Below are 22,109 nucleotides of genomic sequence, written 5' to 3'. Positions count from 1 at the left end.
CCTATGAAGGAGGAAATACTCTCCTACTAGTGCTGGGGGAGCAGGGTGGGGCACTTAGCTCAGTAATGGGGATCAGGGTGGACTTTAGGAGCAGAATGGAGGGCTAAGCAGGAGGGAGGCAAGTAAGGCAGGGAGGGCCTTCCAGAAAGAGCCTACGGATGAGTGTAGCTGCAGAAGTAGAAACAGCTGGGGTGTGGGGGTCAACAGACATCTCTGGGTTCTTCTGTGCTCCATATAATGCCTTTTCTCCTGGGGCCCCGGCCCTGTCTAATCTGACCCAGGCACCCTCTTCCTGTGGATGTACTGGCCCAGCTTCAATTCTGCCGTATCCTCCCATGGGGATAGCCAGCACCGAGCCGCCATCAACACCTACTGTTCCTTAGCAGCCTGTGTGCTCACCTCGGTGGCAATATCCAGCGCCCTGAACAAGAAGGGCAAGCTGGACATGGTAAGCAGTGGGGGCCCTGGGGGGATGTGTGGCTTTGCCTGGGCCTGGCAGCTGCTAATCACCATGTACTGCCAATAGCTCTGGGAAGCAGACAGCAATAGGGATCATCGCAACCTTTTTTTTTTATTTTTTGAGACAGAGTCTTACTCTGTCACCCAGGCTGGAGTGCCTTGGTGTCATAGCTCATAGCAACCTCAAACTCTTGAGCTCGAGCAATCTTCTTGCCTCAGCCTTCTGAGTAGCTGGGACTACAGGTGTGCACCACTATACCTGGCTAGTTTTTCCATTTTTAATAGAGATAGCAGTCTTACTCTTGCTCAGGCTGGCCTTGAACTCTGAGCTCAAGCAATCCACCCACCTTGGCCTCCTAGAGTGCTAGGATTACAAGCATGAGCCACCATGTCCAATATCATACCCATTTTGCAGATGAAGAAACTGAGGCTCAGGGAGAAATGATTCATCCTGAGCACATAGCCCATTTTCTTTTCTTTTTTTTTTCTCCTGCCACCCTGGGTAGAGTGCCATGGCGTCATAACTCATAGCAACCTCAAACTCTTGGGCTTGAGCAGTCCTCTTGCTTCAGCCTCCTGAGTAGCTGGGACTACAGGTGCCTGACACAACACCCGGCTAGTTGTTTTGGGTTTTTTTTTTTTTTTTCTATTTTTAGTAGAAACAGGTCTCACTCTTGCTCAGACTGGTCTCAAGTTCTTGAGCTCAAGCGATCCACTCGCCTTGGCCTCCCAGAGGGTTAGGATTACAGGCATGAGGCACTGAACCCAGCCCAGTTTTCAGCAGAACCCAGAACCAGGTTCTTAGAGGTTCAGCTTTGTGAACTGTTCTAGGTGAACTCCTCCTCCTTGTCCTGCCCATGCCTAGGGTACTGACGGCTGTTCTGGGATGAGCTGTTCTCTATCAGGCCTGCCCAGCAGGGCTGCCCAGGCACTTCTCCTATGCCAGGCTCTGAGCCTCCAAATGCCAACCCTCAAGCTTCCTCCCCAACTCCCCTTTGCACACTCAGAGTGGCAGTCTCTTTAATGCTTTGTCCACTCCCCTGGGGAAGTTTGGGGGGATGGTGTTACCCAGTATCCTTCATATCATAGCATTGGGACAACTCCATAGATGTTGGCAGATTTTTCTATCATAAGAAAAGTAAAGGCACTAATTCTCCATCTCATAGTCTGACACAAGCTTCTTAACATGGGGAGATGTGTGCTGAGACACTGTCAGGAATACTTGTTAAGGGGGACATTCTCGCCCTGCAGAGAGGTGGGGTCTCAGGCATTGTGGGGAAGAGAATCAAACATTGACAAGGGCATGCCTGTGTGCGTCCCAACCCACGTGCTGGGAGGGGCAGGGAACAGGGTCAAGGACAGGGACTTTGGATCAAGACACCTTTTTGCCTCTTGCTAGCTCTATGGTCTTCAGCAAGTCATTTAACCTCTCTGCAACTCAGTTTCCTCATCTGCAAATGTCGAAAGATAACTGTCCTCACCTGAGGGCTTATGGAGACGGAATGAAGTAATCCTCACCGCCAGCAGCACGGTACCTGTGGCAGGTTAGCACTCAGAGAGCATTAGCTGGTGCGTGTGTATGTCTAGGCCCCACAGGCACCTTGTGTGGACATGCAGGCAAACTGAGAACATTCAGATGCATGAGTCTAGGCACACAGGTGGATGTGGCACATGTAGAGTGAATACAGGGCTCACCGGCATGTACGCTGGCACACTGCTGTGTGCACATGGAAAGTGCCCAGACCTGCTGGGTGGGGTGGGTGGTGCATACAGAGAACACAGGGGTGGCTGAAGCAAGCCTGGGCTGAGGCTGGAGCCCTCTGCAGGCTCCTGGCTCCCAGGGCCCAGGTGTTACTCACACAACAAGCCAGCTGGGGTTCTTGGGAGAGGACTGAGTTCCTGCCCACTCTGCCGCCCTTCCCAGGTGCACATCCAGAACGCCACGCTGGCGGGAGGGGTGGGCGTGGGCACAGCTGCTGAAATGATGCTCATGCCCTATGGCGCTCTCATCGTGGGCTTCTTCTGTGGCATCTTCTCCACCCTGGGTTTTGTATACTTAACGGTGAGGACTCGGGCAAAGGGCTTGGGTCTGGAGGATGTTTGGGTCTTTGTGTACCTGAATGTAGGGGGGGTCCTAGGAAAGGTGCTCGTGGCTGGAGCATCCTGGGTCTCTGTGTGTTGAGGGTCCCACACCCCTGCTGCAACTTCCAGCCTAAGCAGACCTACCTCCCCTCCCCAGCCCTTCCTGGAATCCCGGCTGCGGATCCAGGACACGTGCGGCATCCACAACCTGCATGGCATCCCTGGCATCATAGGCAGTGTTGTGGGTGCCGTGACTGCAGCCTATGCCAGCTCTGAACAGTATGGACAAGAAGGGTAAATGTAGATGGGGCAGGGCGGTGGGGGACTCCCTCCTGCCTCCTCCATCCCTCTTGCCTGCTATCCCTCTGAGGAACAACATTGTGACTTCCTCCCCTTATCCCACTCTGGACTAATTGTTTCATAGGCTTCTCTCCCTCCACAAAAGTCTTAGAGACCACATAATATGTCCCATACCCTCTCATGTTGATGTGGAGGCTGAGGCCCAAGGTTCAGGGAGCCTTGGTGTCTACTTGCATTTGTGGGGTGGCAGCAAGTGGTTCCCTGGCCTCTCTTTGAGGCCCTGACCTGTCCTCTGTCTCTACCCCAGGCTTGTCCATTACTTTGGTTTTCAAGGTTTCAAGGAGAGCTGGACCACAAAAACACAGGGCAAGTTCCAGGTTTTTGGCCTTTTGGTGAGCCTGGCCATGGCCCTGATGGGCGGCATCATTGTGGGTGAGTGAGAGTGGCTGGGCCAGAAAAGGGAGAGCAGCTGTGGGGTTCTCTGGATGGGGGACCGAAGGGTGTATGCTAGAGGACAGCCTGGAGCTCCCAGGAATCCTGGAGTCCCTTATGTCCGCACTTCTGCAGTGGGACTAGGGAGACTTGGGCCTCAGTCCAAAGGATTTTCCCAGCTGGGGGACAGAGCCAGGGCAGGGGGAGAGAAAGTATTCCCCAACCTCCTGTGATCTCTCGCTTTATTTAGGGTTAATTTTGAGATTGCCATTCTGGGGACAACCTGCTGATGAGAACTGCTTTGAGGATGCAGTCTACTGGGAGGTGAGTTCTGAGCACTTGTGTCCCTGCACAAAGGGCAGCTGTCTCCCCCGACCCCAACCACTGCATCAGCTGGGCTGGGCCAGGGAGCAAGAAGTCGAGTTGGGGACAGAGCCAGTGTCATCCTGCTCCTTCATCAGGGAGCCTGTATCTTCTGTGGGTTGAAGATTCTTTCCTCCCCTTCCCTCCAGGGCTTTTTTGGGGGGTGGTGGTATATACCTCTCTTTTTACACACCCTAGGGTATGACAGAAACAACCTACAGGTCCCTAAGGCCTCAGCTTTTTTCTAAAGCAGTGACTGGTTTGGTCCCCAGTGGCATCAGTATCACCCAGGGACTGGTTAGAAATGCAGATTCTCAGGTCCCACCCCAGACCTCCTCAATCTAAATCTAGGCAGGGGGGCCCAGCACTCTGTTTTAACAAGCCTGAGGCTGATTCTAATGAAAAACACCCCTAAGAACCACTACATTTGACCCAGTGGTTTTCATCCCTTAGCTGCATATAGAAATCACCTGGGGAGCTTAAAAGCAATCCAAAACCCAGGCCTCAGCCTGCAGAGACTAGGATTTAATTGGTCCAGGGTAGGGCCTACCCATTAGAAATGTTTAAAAACTCAGGGGATTGTAATATCCAGCCTGGGTTAGGAATCACAGGTTCAACTAGTTTCCATAAGAACCATCTGGAGACCTTGTAAAAATGTGGCTTCCGGGCACCAGGCAAGAGATTCTAATTTAGTATGGCCCAGGACTCTGCAAGAGACAAGCTCCCAGATATTCAATTTTTTTTTTTTTTTTTTTTTGACAGAGTCTCCTTGTCTCTAGGGCTAGAGTGGTATGGCTTCAGTTTAGCTCACAGCAACCTCAAACTTACGGGCTCAAGCGATCCTCCTGTCTCAGTCTCCTGAGTAACTGGGACGACATGTAGCACCACCACACCTGGCTAGTTTTTCTATTTTTAATAGAGATGGGGTCTCGAGCTTGCTCAGGCTGGTCTTGAACCTGAGGTCAAATGATCCTCCCACCTCGGCCTCCCAGAGTGCTAGGATTACAGGCATGAGCCACCGTGCCTGGCCTCCCAGATGATTCTGATATGGAGACTGTGTTTTGTGACATTCTACCACTTTCAGCATCTAGAGGAGTGACAGTATAAAAACCCAATTTGAGAAACATTGTTCTAGTAGCCCAATGTGGTAAAGTGTTGGAGAACTCTCTCTTTACAAACATGCCACAATTTAGGCTTTCAGTGACTTCGAGCAGGCCTCTCCCCAGTGAGTCATTACTGGAGATGCTCACCTGTGTTGCATGGTGAGGATGACAGGGCATCTCTCATGACAAGGGTGAGGCTCAGCCTGTGTCTGTGGTCCTTGGAATGAGGGACCAGCTTTGTCTTTCACTTAGCTCTGTATTTTTAAAACAATCCCAGAAGTTTTCAGGGTAATTTTACTAATACCCACTACAAACCAATTTCAGGTACCTAACTAATAAGTCTTTCAAATTAACTTTTTCTAAGATTTGTTTTCTTAATACAAATATGTCTAGAAGCTCATTAAAGAAAATCTGGGACTAGAAAATCTAGAAATAGGCTCAGCACCCTATTAGCTTAGCATTTAGGGTGCTAGCCACATACACCGAGGCAAGCGGGTTTGAACTCGACCCTGGCCTGCTAAAACAATGACAACTGCAACAAAAAAATAGCCAGGCATTGTGGCAGGCACCTGTAGTCCCAGCTACTTGGGAGGCTGAAGCAAATGAATCGCTTAAGCCCAGGAATTTGAGGTTGCTATGAGCTGTGACGCCACAGCACGGAATTCTACCAAGGGTGACAAAGACTCTCTCAAAAAAAAAAAAAAAAAATCTGGAAATAGAGGAAAAGTAGAAATTCCATCACCCTAATTCAAGCACTGTTAATATTTTTAGTGTATTTCCTTTCTGTCTTTTTTTCTCTACATAGATTTTTTTGTTACACCATTGTAAGTGTATTTACACCCAATTTAGTATCCCACTCTTTTGTTTTACCTCTCTATCATACCTTCTGAATAAACTTTCTTTTTTCCCAGCAAAATTATTTTCATTCTATAGTTAAAGTCAGAACTTAAACCATTTTAGGCAGCACAATTAGAAACTACACAGATTTAATACTAATGAAATAAATCAAAAATGTTATCAGTTCCCACATGTAGGTGTCCCCTCTTGGTTCTGTTTTGATCTTTATAATTTATTCCAAGTTCACACCTCTCATTTACATACCTTGAGCAGTACACTCATGTGTCAGCATCCCTGGGGTGGGGGTGGGGGATTGGTTCCAGAAACCCATGCTGGGATGCTCAAGTTCCTGATATAAAATGGAGTAGAATTTGCAGGTAACCTACACACATCCTCCTATGTACTTTAAAATCATCTCTAGATTACTTATGACATCTAATATAGTGTAAGTGCTGTTTTTTATTTGTATTGTTTCATTATTTTTTGCTTTTTCTGAATAGTTTTGACCCATGGTTCACCGAAATTGTGGATAATCTGTGGGCTGACTGTACTTGTTTGGGAGTAATAAAATTCCTTGCCAATAGAAGTGAACACCATGAGGTGGTCCCTGAGGCTCCTTGTGGGTTTACTTGGGAAGTGAGGTGGCTTTTCAGAAGGCAAGGATGAGACAGATGAGGCCCAGGCAGAGCTGTGCCACCACCTACACTCCACCTCCCGATCTACTTCTGGCCTCCCTTTCACTTACCTCTTCCCCACTTTTTTTTTTTTATTAAACCATAGCTGTGTACATTGATAGTGTCATGGGGTACAGAGTGCTATTTTTATATACAATTTGAAATATTCTCATCAAACTGGTTAACATAGCCTTCATGTCACTTTCTTAGTTATTGTGTTAAGACATTTATATTCTTCATTTAGAAAGATTCACGTGTACCCTTAAAAGATAAACCATAGATGTGGTCCTACCAATCACCCTCCTTCCGCCCATCCTCCCGCCTCCCTTCCCCCTCTCTCCCCTTCCCCCATATTCTTGGGCTATAATTGGGTTATAGCTTTCCTATGAAAGCTATAAATTAGTTTCATAATAAGGCTGAGTGCATTGGATACGTTTTCTTCCATTCTTGAGATACTTTGCTAAGAAGAATATTTTCCAGCTCCATCCATGTAAACATAGAGGAGGAAAAGTCTCCATCATTCTTTAGGGCTGCATAGTATTCCATGGTGTACATATACCACAGTTTATTGATCCATTTGTGGGCCAATGGGCACTTGGGCTTCTTCCATGACCTAGCAATTATGAATTGAGCTGCAATAAACATTCTGGTACAAATATCTTTGTTGTAGTGTGCTTTTTGGTCTTCTGGATATATACCTAGTAAAGGAATTATAGGATCAAATGGCAGATCTATTTTTAGTTCTCTAAGTGTTCTCCAGATGTCTTTCCAAAAGGAACGTATTAGTTTGCAATCCCACCGACAGTGTCCAAGTGTTCCCTTTTCTCCACAACCACACCAGCATCTGTGGTTTTGGGATTTTGTGATATGGGCTAATCTTACTGGTGTTAGATAATACCTCAAAGTAGTTTTGATTTGCATTTCTCTGATGATTAAGGATGATGAGCATTTTTTCATATATCTGTAGGCCATTTGCCTGTCTTCTTCAGAGGAGTTTCTCTTCAAGTCCCTTGCTCACCCTGAGATGGGATCACTTGTTCTCTTCTTGCTAATACGTTTGAGTTCTCTATAGATTCTGGTTATTAAACCTTTGTCAGAGACATAACCAGCAAATATCTTCTCCCATTCTGAGGGCTGTCTGCTTGCTTTGTTTATTGTGTTCTTGGCTGTGCAAAAGATTTTTAGTGTGATGAGGTCCCAGTAGTGTATTTTTGATGTTGCTTCAATTGCCCTGGAGGGTCCTCCTCATAAAATTTTTGCCCAGGCCAATTTCTTCAAGTGTTTTCCCTACACTTTCTTCTAGTATTTTTATAGTTTCATGTCTTAAGTTTAAATCTTTAATCCAGTGAGTGTCTATCTTAGTGGTGAAAGGTGTGGATCCAGTTTCAGTCTTTTACAGGTCGCCAGCCAGTTCGCCCAACACCATTTGTTAAATAGGGAATCTTTTCCCCACTCAATGTTTTTAATTGGCTTGTCAAAGATCATATAAAGGTAAGTAGCTGGGTTCATCTCTTGGTTCTCTATTCTGTTCCATACATCTACCTCTCTGTTTTTGTGCTAGTACCATGCTGTTTTGATCACTATTGATTTATAGTATAGTCTGATATCTGGTAGTGTGATCCCTCCTGCTTTGTTTTTATTTCTGCGTAATGTCTTGTCTATTTGAGGTTTTTTCTGATTCCATATAAAATGAAGTATTTTTTCGAGATCTTTAAAGTATGAGAGTGGAGCTTTAATAGGGATTGCATTAAAATTATATATTGCTTTGGGCAGTATGGACATTTTAACAATGTTGATTATTCCCAGCCATGAGCATAGTATGTTTTTCCATTTGTTAACATTTTCAGCTATTTCTTTTCTTAGAGTTTCATAGTTTGCTTTATAGAGATCTTTCATGTCTTTTGTTAGGTAAACTCCCAAATATTTCATCTTCTTTGGCACTACTGTGAATGGAATAGAGTTCTTGACTATTTTTTCAGCTTGACTATTGTTGGTATATACAAAGGCTTCAGATTTATGAGTGTTGATTTTGTAACCTGAGACACTGCTGTATTCCTTGATCACTTCTAAGTGTTTTGTAGTACAATCCCTGGTATTTTCCAGGTATACAATCATATCATCTGCAAAGAGTGAAAGTTTGATCTCTTCTGATCCTATATGGATGCCCTTGATCACCTTTTCTTCCCTAATTGTGATGGCTAAAACTTCCATTACAATGTTAATGAGCAGGGTAGCGCCTGTGGCTCAAAAGGGTAGTGCGCTGGCCCCATATGCCAGAGGTGGCGGGTTCAAACCCAGCCCAGCCCCGGCTAAAAGAAATAATAAATAAATAAAGTTTCAAAAAAAATGTTAATGAGCAATAGAGACAATGGACAACTTTGCCTGGTTACTGATCTGAGTGGAAATGATTTCAATTTAACTCCATTCAATACGACATTGGCTGTGGGTTTGCTATAGGTGGCCTCTATCAATTTGAGAAATGTCCCTTCTATACCAATTTTCTTAAGTGTTCTGATCATGAAGGGATGCTGGATAGTATCAAAAGGTTTTCCTGCATCAATTGAGAGAATCATATGGTTTTTGTTTTTTAATTTGTTTATGTGATGAATTATATTTATAGATTTACATTTGTTGAACCAGCCTTGAGATCCTGGGATAAAACCCACTTAGTCATGGTGTATAATTTGTTTGATGTGTTGCTGGATTCTGTTTGTTAGGATCTTGTTGAATATTTTTGCATCAATATTCATTAGTGATGTTGGTCTGTAATTTTTTTTTCTTGTTGGGTCTTTTCCTGGTTTGGGGATCAAGGTGATGTTTGCATCATAGAATGTGTTGGGTAATATTCCTTATTTTTCTATGTTTTGGAAAAGGTAAAGTAATATAGGTACTAGTTCCTCTTTAAAGGTTTGGTAGAATTCTGACGTTAAGCCATCTGGTCTCTGGCTTTTCTTTTTAGGGAGATTTTGTATAGTTGATGCTATTTCAGAACTTGATATAGGCCTATTCAACATTTCCACTTCATTCTGGCTATGTCTTGGAAGGTGACGTGCTTCCAAATATTGGTCGATTTCCTTCAGATTTTCATATCTCTGAGAATAAAGTTTCTTGTAATATTTGTTAAGGATTTCTTGAATTTCTGAGGGGTCTAATGTTATTTCATCTTTACCACTTCTGATTGATGAAATTAGAGATTTTACTTTTTGTCTTGGTTAAATTGGCCAAAGTTTATGTATTTTGACCTTTACAAAAACCCAACTTTTTGATTTATTGATCTGTTGTATAATCCTTTTGTTTTCAATTTCATTTAATTCTGCTCTAATTTTGGTTATTTCTTTTCTTCTGCTGGGTTTGGGGTTGGAGAGTTCTTCTTTATCCAGTTTCTTGAGATGTCCCCTTATGTTGTTAACTTCCTCTTTTTCCATTTTCTTGAGGCAGGCTTGCAGTGCTATAAATTTCCCTCTTAGGACTGCCTTTGTGGTATCCTAGAGTTTCTGGTAACTCGTGTCTTCAATATCGTTTTGTTCCAAAAATTTGGTAATTTCTTTCTTGATCTCATCTCTGACCCACCTATCATTCAGCATAAAGTTATTTAGCTTCCATGTTTTTGTATGAATCTGCAGATTCCTGTTGTTACTGAGTTCAACTTTTATTCCATGATGGTCTGAGAAGATGCATAATTCTATGAATAATTGTGAATTATTCATAAGTATGAATAATTTCTATACTTTTAAATTTACTGAGGTTAGACTTGTGACCTAAGATGTGGTTGATTTTGGAGTATGTTTCGTGAGCTGATGAGAAAAATATGTATTCCACTTTGTTAGGATGAAATGTTCTGTAGATGTCCATTCTTCCCCACCTTTGGACCTGTCTTCAGTTCAGGGAACTTGCCATGCTGCCACTCACTACACACACTCCTACCCATCTTTCAAAAGTCGGCTCAGCACAACTTTCCAGAATCTCCTCAGGCTGGTTTATAATCCTGTTATATGCATCTACAACTCTTACGGTCACTGTGTGTTCACTGGAATGCCTCATCATTGCTTTCATGGGACAAGGACCCTGTCTGGTCCCTTCTAGGCCCCAGCACCCAGGACGGTGCCTAAGGTGCATAGGAGCAGAATACTTGCCGGGAAGGACCACCTTATTGTCCACAGCATGTGATCTGCATGGTGATCACAAGGTGGCGCTCACGACACACCATTTGTAGCTCCTGGCTTAGGCTGTTCTTGCTCCACTACCCACGTTCTGCCAGACCTGGGACCAGGCTCTGAGAACTCCCTCCTCTCTCCACAGGTACCTGAAGATAAGAGCAGTGTCTATTTCCCTGATACCGTCAAGGCCTCAATACAGTCATCAACCCCAGTACCCTCAATACCCATGGGATCTTCAGTTCCCATAGCAGTGCCCCTGGTACCATAAGCTCCCAGGGCAAGTGAAACACAGGTAAGCGTGGGCTTCGCTTGTCCGTGGAGAAGACAGGCAGTGAGCCACCAGTGGGGACTCAGCTCTCAAATGGCACTAGCCAAAGTGCAAAAAATAAGCCTGAAGAGATGAGCTTCCCCACCTTCTGTCTGGGGCTCAGTGAGCCCCTGAATTGTCAGGAGAGGCTCTCGGAGTCAGACTGCTCACATACTGGATGGGCATAGGAACATGTGGAAGGCATGGGAGGAGACGTGGGAGCACACGTGGCTTTGTGATTGTGTTTGCCAGCTGTGTGACTTTAAGAACCTCTTCACCCCAGAGACTGAATCTCAGTTTTCTCATCTATAAAAGTAGAGCTGACAGGTCTGGCTCTATTCAGTTGATCACTGCCAGCAAGACCCTCTCTTACTCCCTCCTTCCATCAACGAACAGTTCTTTGCCTCTTCTATGGAATGGACCAAACCCTTGCTTGTGGCTGCAGCATCTACTCCTCTCAAGATCTCTACAAGGCAGCAGAGCACAGTGGTTCACACCTATAATCCTAGCACTTTGGGAGGCTGAGGCAGGAGGATCACTTGAGCTCAGGAGTTCCAGCCTGAGTGAGAGCAAGACCCCTGTCTCTACTAAAAATAGAAAAATTAGCTGGGCATTATGGCAGATGCCAATAGTCCCTTCTACTCAAGAGGATGAGTCAAGAGGATTTCTTGAGCCCAAGAGTTTGAGGTTGCTATGAACTGTGATGCCAAAACACTTTACCCAGATTGACAGAGTGAGACTGTATCTCAAAAACAAATAAAAAAAAATCTCTACAAGACAGAAATAACTACTTCCCTCTTTTTCAATTAGCAATAATCACACCTTGGATAAACCTCACTGGCTATGATACTGCCACTGTGCAAGCTACCTTCCCTCTTTTTAATAAATGAGGAACTTAAAGCTTGGAGAGGTTCAGGCCCTTCAAGACCACACAGCTAGCAAGTGGAGGAAGTTGGGTCTTTGCAGGTCATTGTCCTTGTTCTTATTATTGTTATTTGAACTTCTAGTGGGGCCAGAGCTTGGAAATAGCTGGGTCTGAGTGATACAGCAGAAGATGATGTTAGAATTGTAGGAGAGAGAGGCAAGGTTGTGACCAGTTGCTTCTAAAGGCAACAGCAGAAAGGCTACAGCAGGAAGGACCTGGCAGTGACCTGCTGCTCTTGGCTGTCTCCCTGCAGGCTCCACAGACTGGGGGGCTCCAGAAGATGCTTGTGCTGACTAAGAACAGAAGAGCAAGTGAGCAGTACCCCATCTGCTGGCTTGGCCTCAGGGTCCCTCCCAACCCCTTGCCCTTCATCCCAGGGCACCAGCCTGAAAAAGGAGCTGCAGACAAACTGGGCATCCTAACCAGGTTCTGGCAGTGGAAGGTCTGCCATGCCTGGGGTCTTGGTGGCCACATACTCAGAAAAGCAGGCCCAGAGTGGGCTGGGGCCTGGGATAGGTCTGGGACCTCGCAGGAGACAACTTAGCAGCCAGCCACCACCTATTAGGCTCTTGTACCCCATGCCAGCCCCTCAGCCAGCACCTCCCATGCTCCCTGGATCCCCAGACCTCTCTGTGCCATGTAGGTGGCAGCCTTCATAAATAAACATATTTGATATTCTTTATCGAAAGGGTGAGAATGCTCCAGTGGGGCCAGTTGGAGGGAGAAAAAGACCCAAGGGACTTGGCCTTGTGCCCCAACCTTGCCCTCATCTGAAGTGACACCCATACTGCAAGGAAAACCACCCCAGGCTGAAAAGCTAAGATTTAGGGTACTGGAGCCTGCTTCCAGCTTGGGGCTCAGCTCTGAGCCAGGGTCCTTTCTCAAAGTAACTCCTTACCTCACATTAGCTATTACAGAAACACCCCTTGAGAAATCTGGCATCCCTGCTGTGCCCTCCATGTGGTTCTCCTCAGGGCCCTCTGGTAGGGTAGGAGAGCAGGGAGGGAGGGCTCTTTGGGGCCCATCTCCCTTTCCCTCCTTCTACTGCCAAGCCAACCTATTTCCCTGTGGGATAAGGTTCTGGGAGTTTAGATCTCCCAGACCCACCACAACCCTGAGTAGAAGAACACACAGTTCCTGCTCTCAAGGGGCTCACAGTCTGGGGGGGAGGGACAGACCTGACAAACCCTAAACTATGTCAAGGGTAGCTTAGAGAGGAATTCTCTGTCCAGGCAGCTTCCCAAAGGGGGGGCCACCTGAGCAGGGTTCTGGAGAATGAATAGGAGTTTACCAAAAGGATGGCAATAGAACACCTCAGGCACAGACCCATGGGCAAGAGTCAACATGGAGGGGATTGATATGGCTAGAAGAGAGGTGAGGCAAAAGTGCGCTGGCTGGAAAATAATATATGAAATCCATATTTGTGGAGCAGAGGGTCCTGGGAAGAAAGGACGAAGTCAGAGGATGGGATGGTCTTTCCTGCCTCCAACTCCACCCTCCCCACCCTCCCTTGCAATTCACAAGCAACTCTCACACATACAAACACCAAGGGCTTCATTTCTCTTACCAGAGCAGGGGGGAAGGGAAGAAGGAGAGAGAGGAGGGATCTGAAATGCAACCTATTCATGTTCCTGCAATGTAACACCCCTCATTTTCCATGCTGGGTAAAGACAAAAACCCTTTACAACCTGTTTCTGGAACTTGTCAGCAGCTGCCAGGAGAAGCATGTTAATTAAACGTCGGCAAAGATGGAAGCCGGAGGCCCCAGTTCTAATTGGACAGTTTGCTTCACCGGATTGAAAAACATTGTGACAGAGGAGGAGGTGCACGATGGCTCGGCAGGGGTGTGGCATGGCGGGGAGCCGGTGGCTTTGATTTCAGCTGATCCATGCCCCAGCCTCCTCAGCAGAGCCACCCAGCCCAGCCTAGCAGCCTAAAGGGTCTGGGAGGGGCCTGGCGCCGCGGGAGGAGTGCAGGGTGGAGGAGGGACTCCTATACCCCAGGTCTCACTAGTAGTCCTGTCAACAGCTGTAAGCCCAACTGAGGACCAGGCTTTGAGGGGTCTGGGGCCAGGCACTCTGCCTGATCACATGATTTGGGTCCAGGGGCTGCACAGTCACTTTGACCCCAGCAATGTTGAGGCACTGGGAGCCACACCCAGCTCTTTCCTGTGAGAGATCTGGGTCCAGGTCTCTGTTTCCCAAACCAGCAAAGCGTTTGGTGATCAGGCAACTGTGAGGCTTGTCATGGAAACTTCAATTGTAAAGGTCCTAGGGGAACCCCATAAAGCCTGGAGGAAGTAGGCTCTACAGAGATATAACTACAGATGGTCCCTCCATGTGTGTCTGGTGGTGGTTCTCCAAGTCCCCTCTTGTTCCTGACAAGAGTGTGGACAGCAGCGGTGTCACCCCAGTTAGCGGTGACTGCTGAGTACTACGCCTTATGTGTCTTGCATTGTTTGATCTTCCAGCAACCCTGAGAGAGAAAGACTGTAGCTTTCCCACCTTACAGGTGGGGTGATGGAGTCCCAGAAAGGATAAGTTACCCAGTGGAGGTCATGAGTGTTGTTAAAGACGGTGCCAGGGTGAGACTTGAGCCCAGGTCACTGATTCTGCTGTCTGACTCTGGGTTCCATGTTTCCTGCTGTCTGGCTCCTGGTTCCAGCCTGGTGTCTAGATGAAATTCTTCAGAATGGGCTGAGGAAAAGTGGGATTCCTAAGTGGAGATTACCCTTTCTCAGGGCCTCCAAGATGGGGTGGCCAAAAGATAGGGGTGCAGCAGGCTAGACATTACTCTGAAGGGACCCCACACGTTCCCTAACACCATACAAATGCCCAGTTTTCATCTCCTGAGGCAGAGTCTCCTCTTCTGTCCCCTTCTGCCTTGGCCCACCTTTGCCTCTCACCTGACCCCTATCCCAAATTATTGCCCAGTGGAGGCTCCATGTGGGGTGAGAGGCCAGGCTGCTGCCCAGTGGGGGCTCCAGTGGGGTGAAGAGTAAGTATGGGTAAAGGAGCCGTTGTCACTCAGCCCCAGGGATTAAGAGCTACAAATTGGATGTGGAGGGCTGAGGCCGTTCACAACAGTGCCACAAGCTGGGTTCCCAAGGGGGAGCAGCCGAGCAGCTGAGCAGCCCAGCAGCCTGTGCCGAAGCTATGTCCAGGCTGCCCACTGGACCTAATCCCTTTGGAGCCACAGCCGAAGGAGCCCCAGAAACACCACTACTGTGGAGAGAGGGCACCCTTGATGGACACAGGCAGCCTAGGTGCTCACGGAGGCAACCCTGAGGAGAGATAGGAACTTGGGAGGTGTGCCCACAGGGGCGGTGTGCGCACACATGCCTGTGGCCTGGGTATTTTATCTGGGAAGGGAGACCCTAAAGATGGGCAACCCTGTGTTTTAGAGGCTGGTTCAGGCCTGTGTGTGTCTGAGGTTTGGGGCTCAGAAAATGGGGCCTGGAGGCAGCAATGTAGATGAGCCAGAGGTCCCTGCCTGAGGAATGAGGTGTGGTGAGCAGAATGGCATCGCCTCCCTTCCCTGCAGGCCCAGATGCGTGCTGAGAGAGAGAGAGAGAGAGAGAGAGAGAGAGTGTGTGTGTGTGTGTGTGTACTCGCCCATGATGGAGCAAGGGTGCTTGAGAACAGCCCTTCAGAGGCGGCTGGAGGGGCTCTGCAAATTGTAATCAGATTAAGGGGACCAATCACTTAGGGCTCTTGAAAAGGCCACAAGGTTTCTAATCAGCCCTGAGCACCGGGCCCACAAAGCCCGAGGAACTCAGCAGGAGCCACCCGCCAGGGGGCCAAGGGGTGGGGGTGCCTTTCTTTCCTCTCTGTCTCTTGTAATTATGTCAATTTGCTAGCCAAATTGTTTGCTGGAGTGGACAGGGGGGCTTGTGCCCCATTCATGTGGTAATGTGGGAACCACAGGCTTCCTGGCTGGGAAAATAGAAGGTACCAAGACCCTTCTTCAAGAAGCAAGCAGGCCCAGGGGTGTGGGGCGCCCAGGCCTCAGGAACTCTCCTCTCCCCAGCCTGGGGCCTTTCTTCCACAAATTCCAGAAATGTCCAGCTTAGACTGTCCTCTTGGATGTCTTTTTGAGCTAGCTAAGATGGAGGATAGGAGGGAGGCAAGGACCCCAAGAGGAAGGCTAAAAAAAGAGGTCACCTCCAGGTTCCCTCAGGGTGATTGTGGGCAGCAACAACCCTGTGTGTTAGAGGCCAGTTCAGGCCCCTATATATCTGAGGTTTGGGGCTCAGAAAATGGGACCTGGAGGCAGCAACGTAGATGAGCCAGAGGTCCCTGCCTGAAGAATGAGGTGTGGTGAGCAGTGTCTGGTCCCCAGGAGGATAGATTGAGGCTTGAGCAATGTGGAAATAGCGTGGGACTTGGGAGACAGCTAAGAGATGGGCTTCTGAAGTGGTGAGTTGAGTCGCACCACACACAGACTCAGGAAAGTGCAGAGACTTGAGAGAAAGTCCTTACAGTTTACTGAGTCTTCATGTAGGCACTAGTCCAGGTGTCCTCGAACTGTGGCCTGCCGAGGACATTTATGCAGCCCACTGGGTGATTTTGCCACCGCTGCCTGTCCTGCTTAGCAGCCAACTCATCCTGGGGCCCACAGTCTGGCCCTCCAATGGTCTGAGAGACAGTGAACTGGCCCCCTGTTTAAAAAGTTTGAGGACCCCTGCACTAGTCACTTGCCACCCTTGTGCACATAGCCACCCACTGACCCTGACAGCAACCTAGGGAGGTAAGCAGTGGGTATCCCATTTCACCGACAAGAATACTGAGACTCAGAGAAGATGAGTGACTTGCCCAAGACCACTAGCTAGTAAATGAGGAGGAGAGATTTGAATCCAGCTCTATCTGATCCTTCTGCCCTCCCCTCAATGTTTGGGTGCATTCTTTCCTTTAGCCAGCAAAGAGGACCTGATTGTTCCCGCAATTCTGTCTGTATGAGGCATCAAGGATGCAGAGGATTGAGATGACCCAAAGAAGGCACGGGCATGGGGACCGTTAGCACTGGCTCACTCTCAGCATGGAGCTGGGGGCTCACAGAAGCGTCAAGCCCTGGACACATTGCTCAGGAAGTGTCATTGGGAACAATAGTTGTCAATCTTTCCAGACACTGAACGTTCACCAGGTGTGTTCCCCTGACTCCTGGGCTACCCACTTCCCAGGTACCCTTTTAGCACCTTCCTCTCTCCCTGGGCAAGGACCTTCCTCTCTCTCTGGGCATGGCACCCCCAACACCTGTATTTCTCAGATTTGGGGGTCCTGCTGTCTACCTGGCAGCTCCCTGCTGGACCCACCTGGCTTGTCATTTCCCCTCTGAATAGAAAGAGCCCCCTGTCCACAGATGCTCACAGGGCCACTGCCCCCCCATCACACACACCCTCACCACCAGTGTTCCTCCCTGTTCCCTTCTGGGGCTATTAGGATCTGCCCTGCTGAGACTGGAGGAGGCTGCATTGTGGGTGGCAGTGGGGTTTAGCATGGAGAGACATCTCGGCAGGGGGTGTGTACAGTCATAACTCAGCATCCCTCATCACCTAACTAGGAGACAAGGCCAGAATTCCTGTTTATTACCACGTGAGATGACATCCAGAAATGCTTTCTTCTTAGAGCAAATGAGATTTGTTAGGTGGTTACGGATATGACTTCTGCTGGGCCAAGTGCTGGGTGTAGAGGTGCAGGGAGACACAGGCTCCAGGCACAGGGTCCACAGCCCTACTGGTCAGGACAGGAGAAGACTAAGGACACAAAACACCTACTATGTGCCGGGCACAGTTCTAAACATGTTACATATTTAGTACTTCATTTATTCTTCACAACAATCGTTTGAAGTAGATGCATTTATTATCCCCATTTTAACCCATGAAGATACTGAAGCACAGAGAAGTTGAGTAACTTTCCCACAGCCACACAGCTGCATGGCAGGCCCCCAGCCTCACTCTCTTCCTTCCTGGCAACATCTATAGGAGCCCTTAGATTTGAAGGGGCAAATGGAAGAATACCCAGCCAAGCCAAGGCCATGATGAGTAAGCTGATCCTGAGGGACCAGCAGGAATTATTTAGGCAAAGGATGGGGGCAGAGGGACCAGCTTCTGGGAGATGACAGAATATCTAGCTCAGGAGTGGTGGTGAGGCATGAGGCTGAATGGGAAGGACCTACCCACAGGCAAATTTGGATCTTATCCTAAAGCATTTGAATCTTATCCTAAAGCTAATGGGAATAAGCTGTTGGAAAATTTTAAGCAGCAAGGGTGACAGAGTCAGGAACAGCATTCTCCATGCCCCTGTGTTGTTGGGGGATGCCATCCTCTGGGTTGGTTTAGTTCTAAGGATTAGCCATGTCAGTTTTGCCTCAGGGCCTTTGCATAGGCTGTGCCACTATGCTGGAATGTTCTACCTACCCTGCCCTGCACCACTGACCTCACTCATGCCTACTCATGCCTTTGTTATACCCTGCACTTTATCTCCATAGAGGTAATCAAGTCCACGATTTCTTTGTGTGCTTAGCTAATTGCCAGTCTCCCTAGTAGACAGAAGTTCCACATGAGCAGTGATCCTGTCTGCCTGGCAAATTTCAGAGCCTAATCAGCCTAATCCAGTGAATAAATTTTGGCTATACTAGGAGAATGGGGTGGAGGATAGAAAGCAGAAATGCTAGCTGTGAACACTTAGGAGGCTTTGCTAGGACCAACCCAGGTCAGCAACATGTAGGCCATGAATGTGGGTGGCGGGCGTGTGGATGAAGACAATGGACATATTGAGTGGCTCAAGAATTCTGAGACAGGACTTATAACCCGAACCTACCATTCACAGCATTTCTCCTTGATCTGAGCATGGGCTAGAAGAGTAGAACCCCAGAAGCCACCTTTCTCCAACCCTCTTGCCATCTTACATGCCAAAGAAAAATTGGAAAGTTGTGCTTCAAGTTAGAGAAAGGAATAACCAGAGTGAGGGGTGGGGGGCACAGCACTGCCAATCCAGATGACAGGAGGTAAAATGAGGCAAGGGTGTCATCCTTGGAACTTGCTTTGGGTGCAGAACAGGTAGCAGGATACCCATGCTGACCCTTTCCGCTTTACTTGCTCACACATGTGGGCATTTCCCCCCCCCCAGTCCTCCCCTAACCTATTCCCTGAAGGTGCCAACTGAAGCAAAGCCACCTATTCAAAACCTTTATGCCTGGATTTAACAGAACCCACCTCAAACTCTCCTTAACAAAGATACAGAACTAAGGTCACAAGGCTGGACCACAAAGGAAAAACATTGCTGTCCTGGTCAATTGGCAGAGATGAATTGTCCCACTACGTCTATTCTACTCTTCTTAACTAATAGATTTTTAAGCTGGCACCTGGACTCCATTATAAAACTACATTTCCCAGGATCCCTTGCAGCTAGCTTGTGGTCACATGACCAAGTTCTGGCCAATGAGTGGAAGTGGAGCATACAAATTCTAAGGCTCCAGAAAGGATGCCCTTTCTTTTTCCAACCTCCTGACTGGGATGAATTGAAACTGCATGTTAACAAAGGCAGAGGGGTGGCGCCTGTGGCTCAAGGAGTAGGGTGCCAGCCCCATATACTGGAGGTGGTGGGTTCAAACCCAGTCCCGGCCAAAAAAAAAGACAAAGGCAGAATGAGAAGACAAAAAGTCTAGGTCTGGCTTGGTGCCCGTAGCTTAGTGAGTAGGGCACCTGCCACATACACCGCAGCTACTTGGGAGGCTGAGGCAAGAGAATCGCTTAAGCCCAAGAATTGGAGGTTACTATGAGCTGTGACACTACGGCACTCTACCGAGGGTGACATAGTGAGACTCTGTCTCAACAAAAAAGAAGCAGCACTCAGAGAAAGATGTGTAGGTTGGAAACACAACCCTGAGTCATGAACATTTATGAATCTGTATCCAAAAATTCAGGTGCACAAGAAACACCCAATGGTTCTGTCACCCCTTTCTTCTCTCCCCAGCCTAGGAGAATTTTTCTCTACTCCAAGGGTTTTGGGAAATGGAGAATCCCATCCTTCCTCCTCTGCTTCTTCTAAACTTTCTGTCTTTGCCCACAAATTGGAATTTTTTTAGGAACTTAGGAAGCAGAGAATTGGGAAGCAGAAGCCAGGAATATGAGGAACTTACCTCTGTTTTCTGGACTGCCCCAGCCCAACACAATGGCAGTAAGTACAGAGTTGACTACCCATTTGAATGGGGGGGCAAAGAAAAGAGAATAATACAGGCGTAGGAGAAAGACATAAACTGATAGTTGTTACAAGTATCACTGAGGAAGGGCCCAGAGTGACAGATACAGCAGAGCGAGGGAAGAGATGCAGTTGTATCTAAGCCCAGACAGAGACAGCTGGCTTCACTAGACGGCAACAGGAGGTGATTCTTCGTTTATTCATTAGCATCTTGTTATAGGGGGGAAAACTATGTGCCTTACAGTCAGACAAACTTAGGTTTGAATCCACCTTTGCTAATAATTACATGTTTCATCCTGGGCAGGTCACTTCATTTCCTTGAACCAAGCCTCAGTTTCCTCATGTGGAAAATAATATCTATCTCAGAGGGAACTATATTCATAAAAGGGGATAATTAGCACATAGCAGCAAATAGAACTAGCACAGTGGATTGTCATATTTCATGGTATGCTATTATTTGTGTAGAACAATGATATATATGTCATGTTAATTATACAATAAACATATGTGTGTCTGTATCTATGCTTTCTCTATATGTATACATGTATATATATATGTGTGTGTGTACATATATGCATGTACATATTTATAGTAGAACCTCCATGATTGACCACCTGTCTACATTGACCATGTCTTTAGTTGACCTAATTTTCATAGACCAGACATGCACTGCATAGACATATCAGTACAGTAGGCCTAGTTCCTTATGTTGATCACCTCTATATGTTGACCAGTTTGTTACAGTCCCTTTGGTGATCAACTTACAGAGTTCTACTGCGTATATGTATAAAATGGACACTTAAGGCTCCGCGCCTGTGGCTTCAGTGGCTAAGGCACCAGCCAGATACACCTGAGCTGGCGGGTTTGAATCCAGCCCAGGCCCGCCAAACAACAATGACGGCTGCAACCAAAAAATAGCCGGGCGTTGTGGTGGGCACCTGTAGTCCCAGCTACTTGGGAGGCAGAGGCAGAAGAATTGCTTGTGCCCAGGAGTTGGAGGTTGCTGTGAGGTATGATGCCACAGCACTCTACCCAGGGCTACAGCTTGAGGCTCTGTCCCCCTCCCCCAAAAAATGGACACTTAAGGTGGCTCCATGATCATCACATGCAGACCTAGAAATGTCCAGGGGAAGAAGAGCAATTATTTCTTCCTTGAATGTCTTTTTTTTTTACCTTCAGACATATTTTAAGTGAAATTATATGTGTATATATGCCTATGTCGGTTTCATTTTAGTTTCAGGGTGTTTTGCTTGTTTTCTTCAGACAGGGTTTCACTCTGCTACCTCAGCTAGGGTGCAGTGGCATCACCATAGCTCACTGCAACCTCAAACTCTTGGACTCAAGCAATCCTGCCTCAGCCTCTTCAGTAGCGAGGACTACAGGCCCACACCACCACACCTCTAATTTTTGTAGAGATGAGATCTCACTTATGCTTAGGCTCATCTCGAATTCCTGAGCTCAACTGATCTTCCCACCTCGACTTCCCAGAGTGCTAGGATTACAGGAGTGAGCCACTGCATCTGGTCTTAGGGTGTTTCTATTTTAATGGTGTTATTTTGTAGCTTATGTACCTTAAGTTCCAATCAATTTCAGCATATGCCCTAATAGAAATATTCCCTAATTCAGTGGTTCTCAAAGCATAGTCTGAACCATCACCAGCAGAATCACCATCATCTGGGAACCTGCTGAATGTGAAATCCTGGGAAAAGGGCTTGACAACCTGTGTTTTAACAGGCCTCCAGGTGATACTGATCTGTGCTCAATTTGAGACCTACTGCTCTAATTTATTTAACATATTCCCCAGTTGATGAATATCCAAGTTTCCAAGTTCTTGTCATTAAAACTTGTGCTATAGGCATCCCTTTGTATGTGTTTGGCATCTTATGAGAACATCTCTCTCAAATTTTTCTTAATTTTTCACATTGACTTCTCCAGATGAACTTCAGAGCCTGCTTGTAAATTCCAATCTCAATGGTACAGCATTGAATATATGCTTTAATTTGGGAGGGATTGACATCTTGACAATATAAAGTTTTCCCATCAAATATTAAAATCCTATGGGATTTTAAGAGTAAGTCACATAATTATACATATTTTAGGAATGTTTTATTATTATACCAAATATAACAGTTGTGGGATATATTATGGTACTTTTCTCCTTTCCCTGAATTTTATGAAACTGAGAACATAATCATTAAGGGTCAAGCATGTGACCACCTTGTTTTTCTTGGGAATGTCTCATTTCTTTTCTTTTTTCTTTTTTTTTTTTTTT

General features: G+C 47.0%; 1 protein-coding gene and 1 pseudogene across 1 annotated transcript in view; one reads left to right on the top strand and one right to left on the bottom strand.

The window, feature by feature from the left end:
- The window catches only part of RHCG (Rh family C glycoprotein), a 30,610-nt gene extending 19,935 nt beyond the window's left edge, over positions 1 to 10,675 (top strand). Inside the window, exons 5-10 of the mRNA XM_003788667.3 lie at positions 282 to 448; positions 2,384 to 2,521; positions 2,699 to 2,835; positions 3,149 to 3,273; positions 3,524 to 3,597; positions 10,550 to 10,675. Of these exons, the coding sequence (XP_003788715.1) occupies positions 282 to 448; positions 2,384 to 2,521; positions 2,699 to 2,835; positions 3,149 to 3,273; positions 3,524 to 3,597; positions 10,550 to 10,675 (767 nt within the window). The remainder of the gene's footprint in view (positions 1 to 281; positions 449 to 2,383; positions 2,522 to 2,698; positions 2,836 to 3,148; positions 3,274 to 3,523; positions 3,598 to 10,549) is intronic.
- Positions 10,676 to 11,453: 778 nt separating this feature from the next.
- Positions 11,454 to 11,580, bottom strand: LOC111724955 (annotated as a pseudogene).
- Between the last annotated feature and the right edge of the window lie 10,529 nt (positions 11,581 to 22,109).

This window comes from Otolemur garnettii, unplaced genomic scaffold, assembly GCF_000181295.1.
Source record: "Otolemur garnettii isolate 467f Iridium unplaced genomic scaffold, OtoGar3 scaffold00029, whole genome shotgun sequence".
Lineage (NCBI taxonomy): Eukaryota > Metazoa > Chordata > Mammalia > Primates > Galagidae > Otolemur > Otolemur garnettii.
The sequence above is the reverse complement of the archived record's forward strand: the minus strand, read 5'-3'. Positions and strand labels throughout refer to the sequence as shown.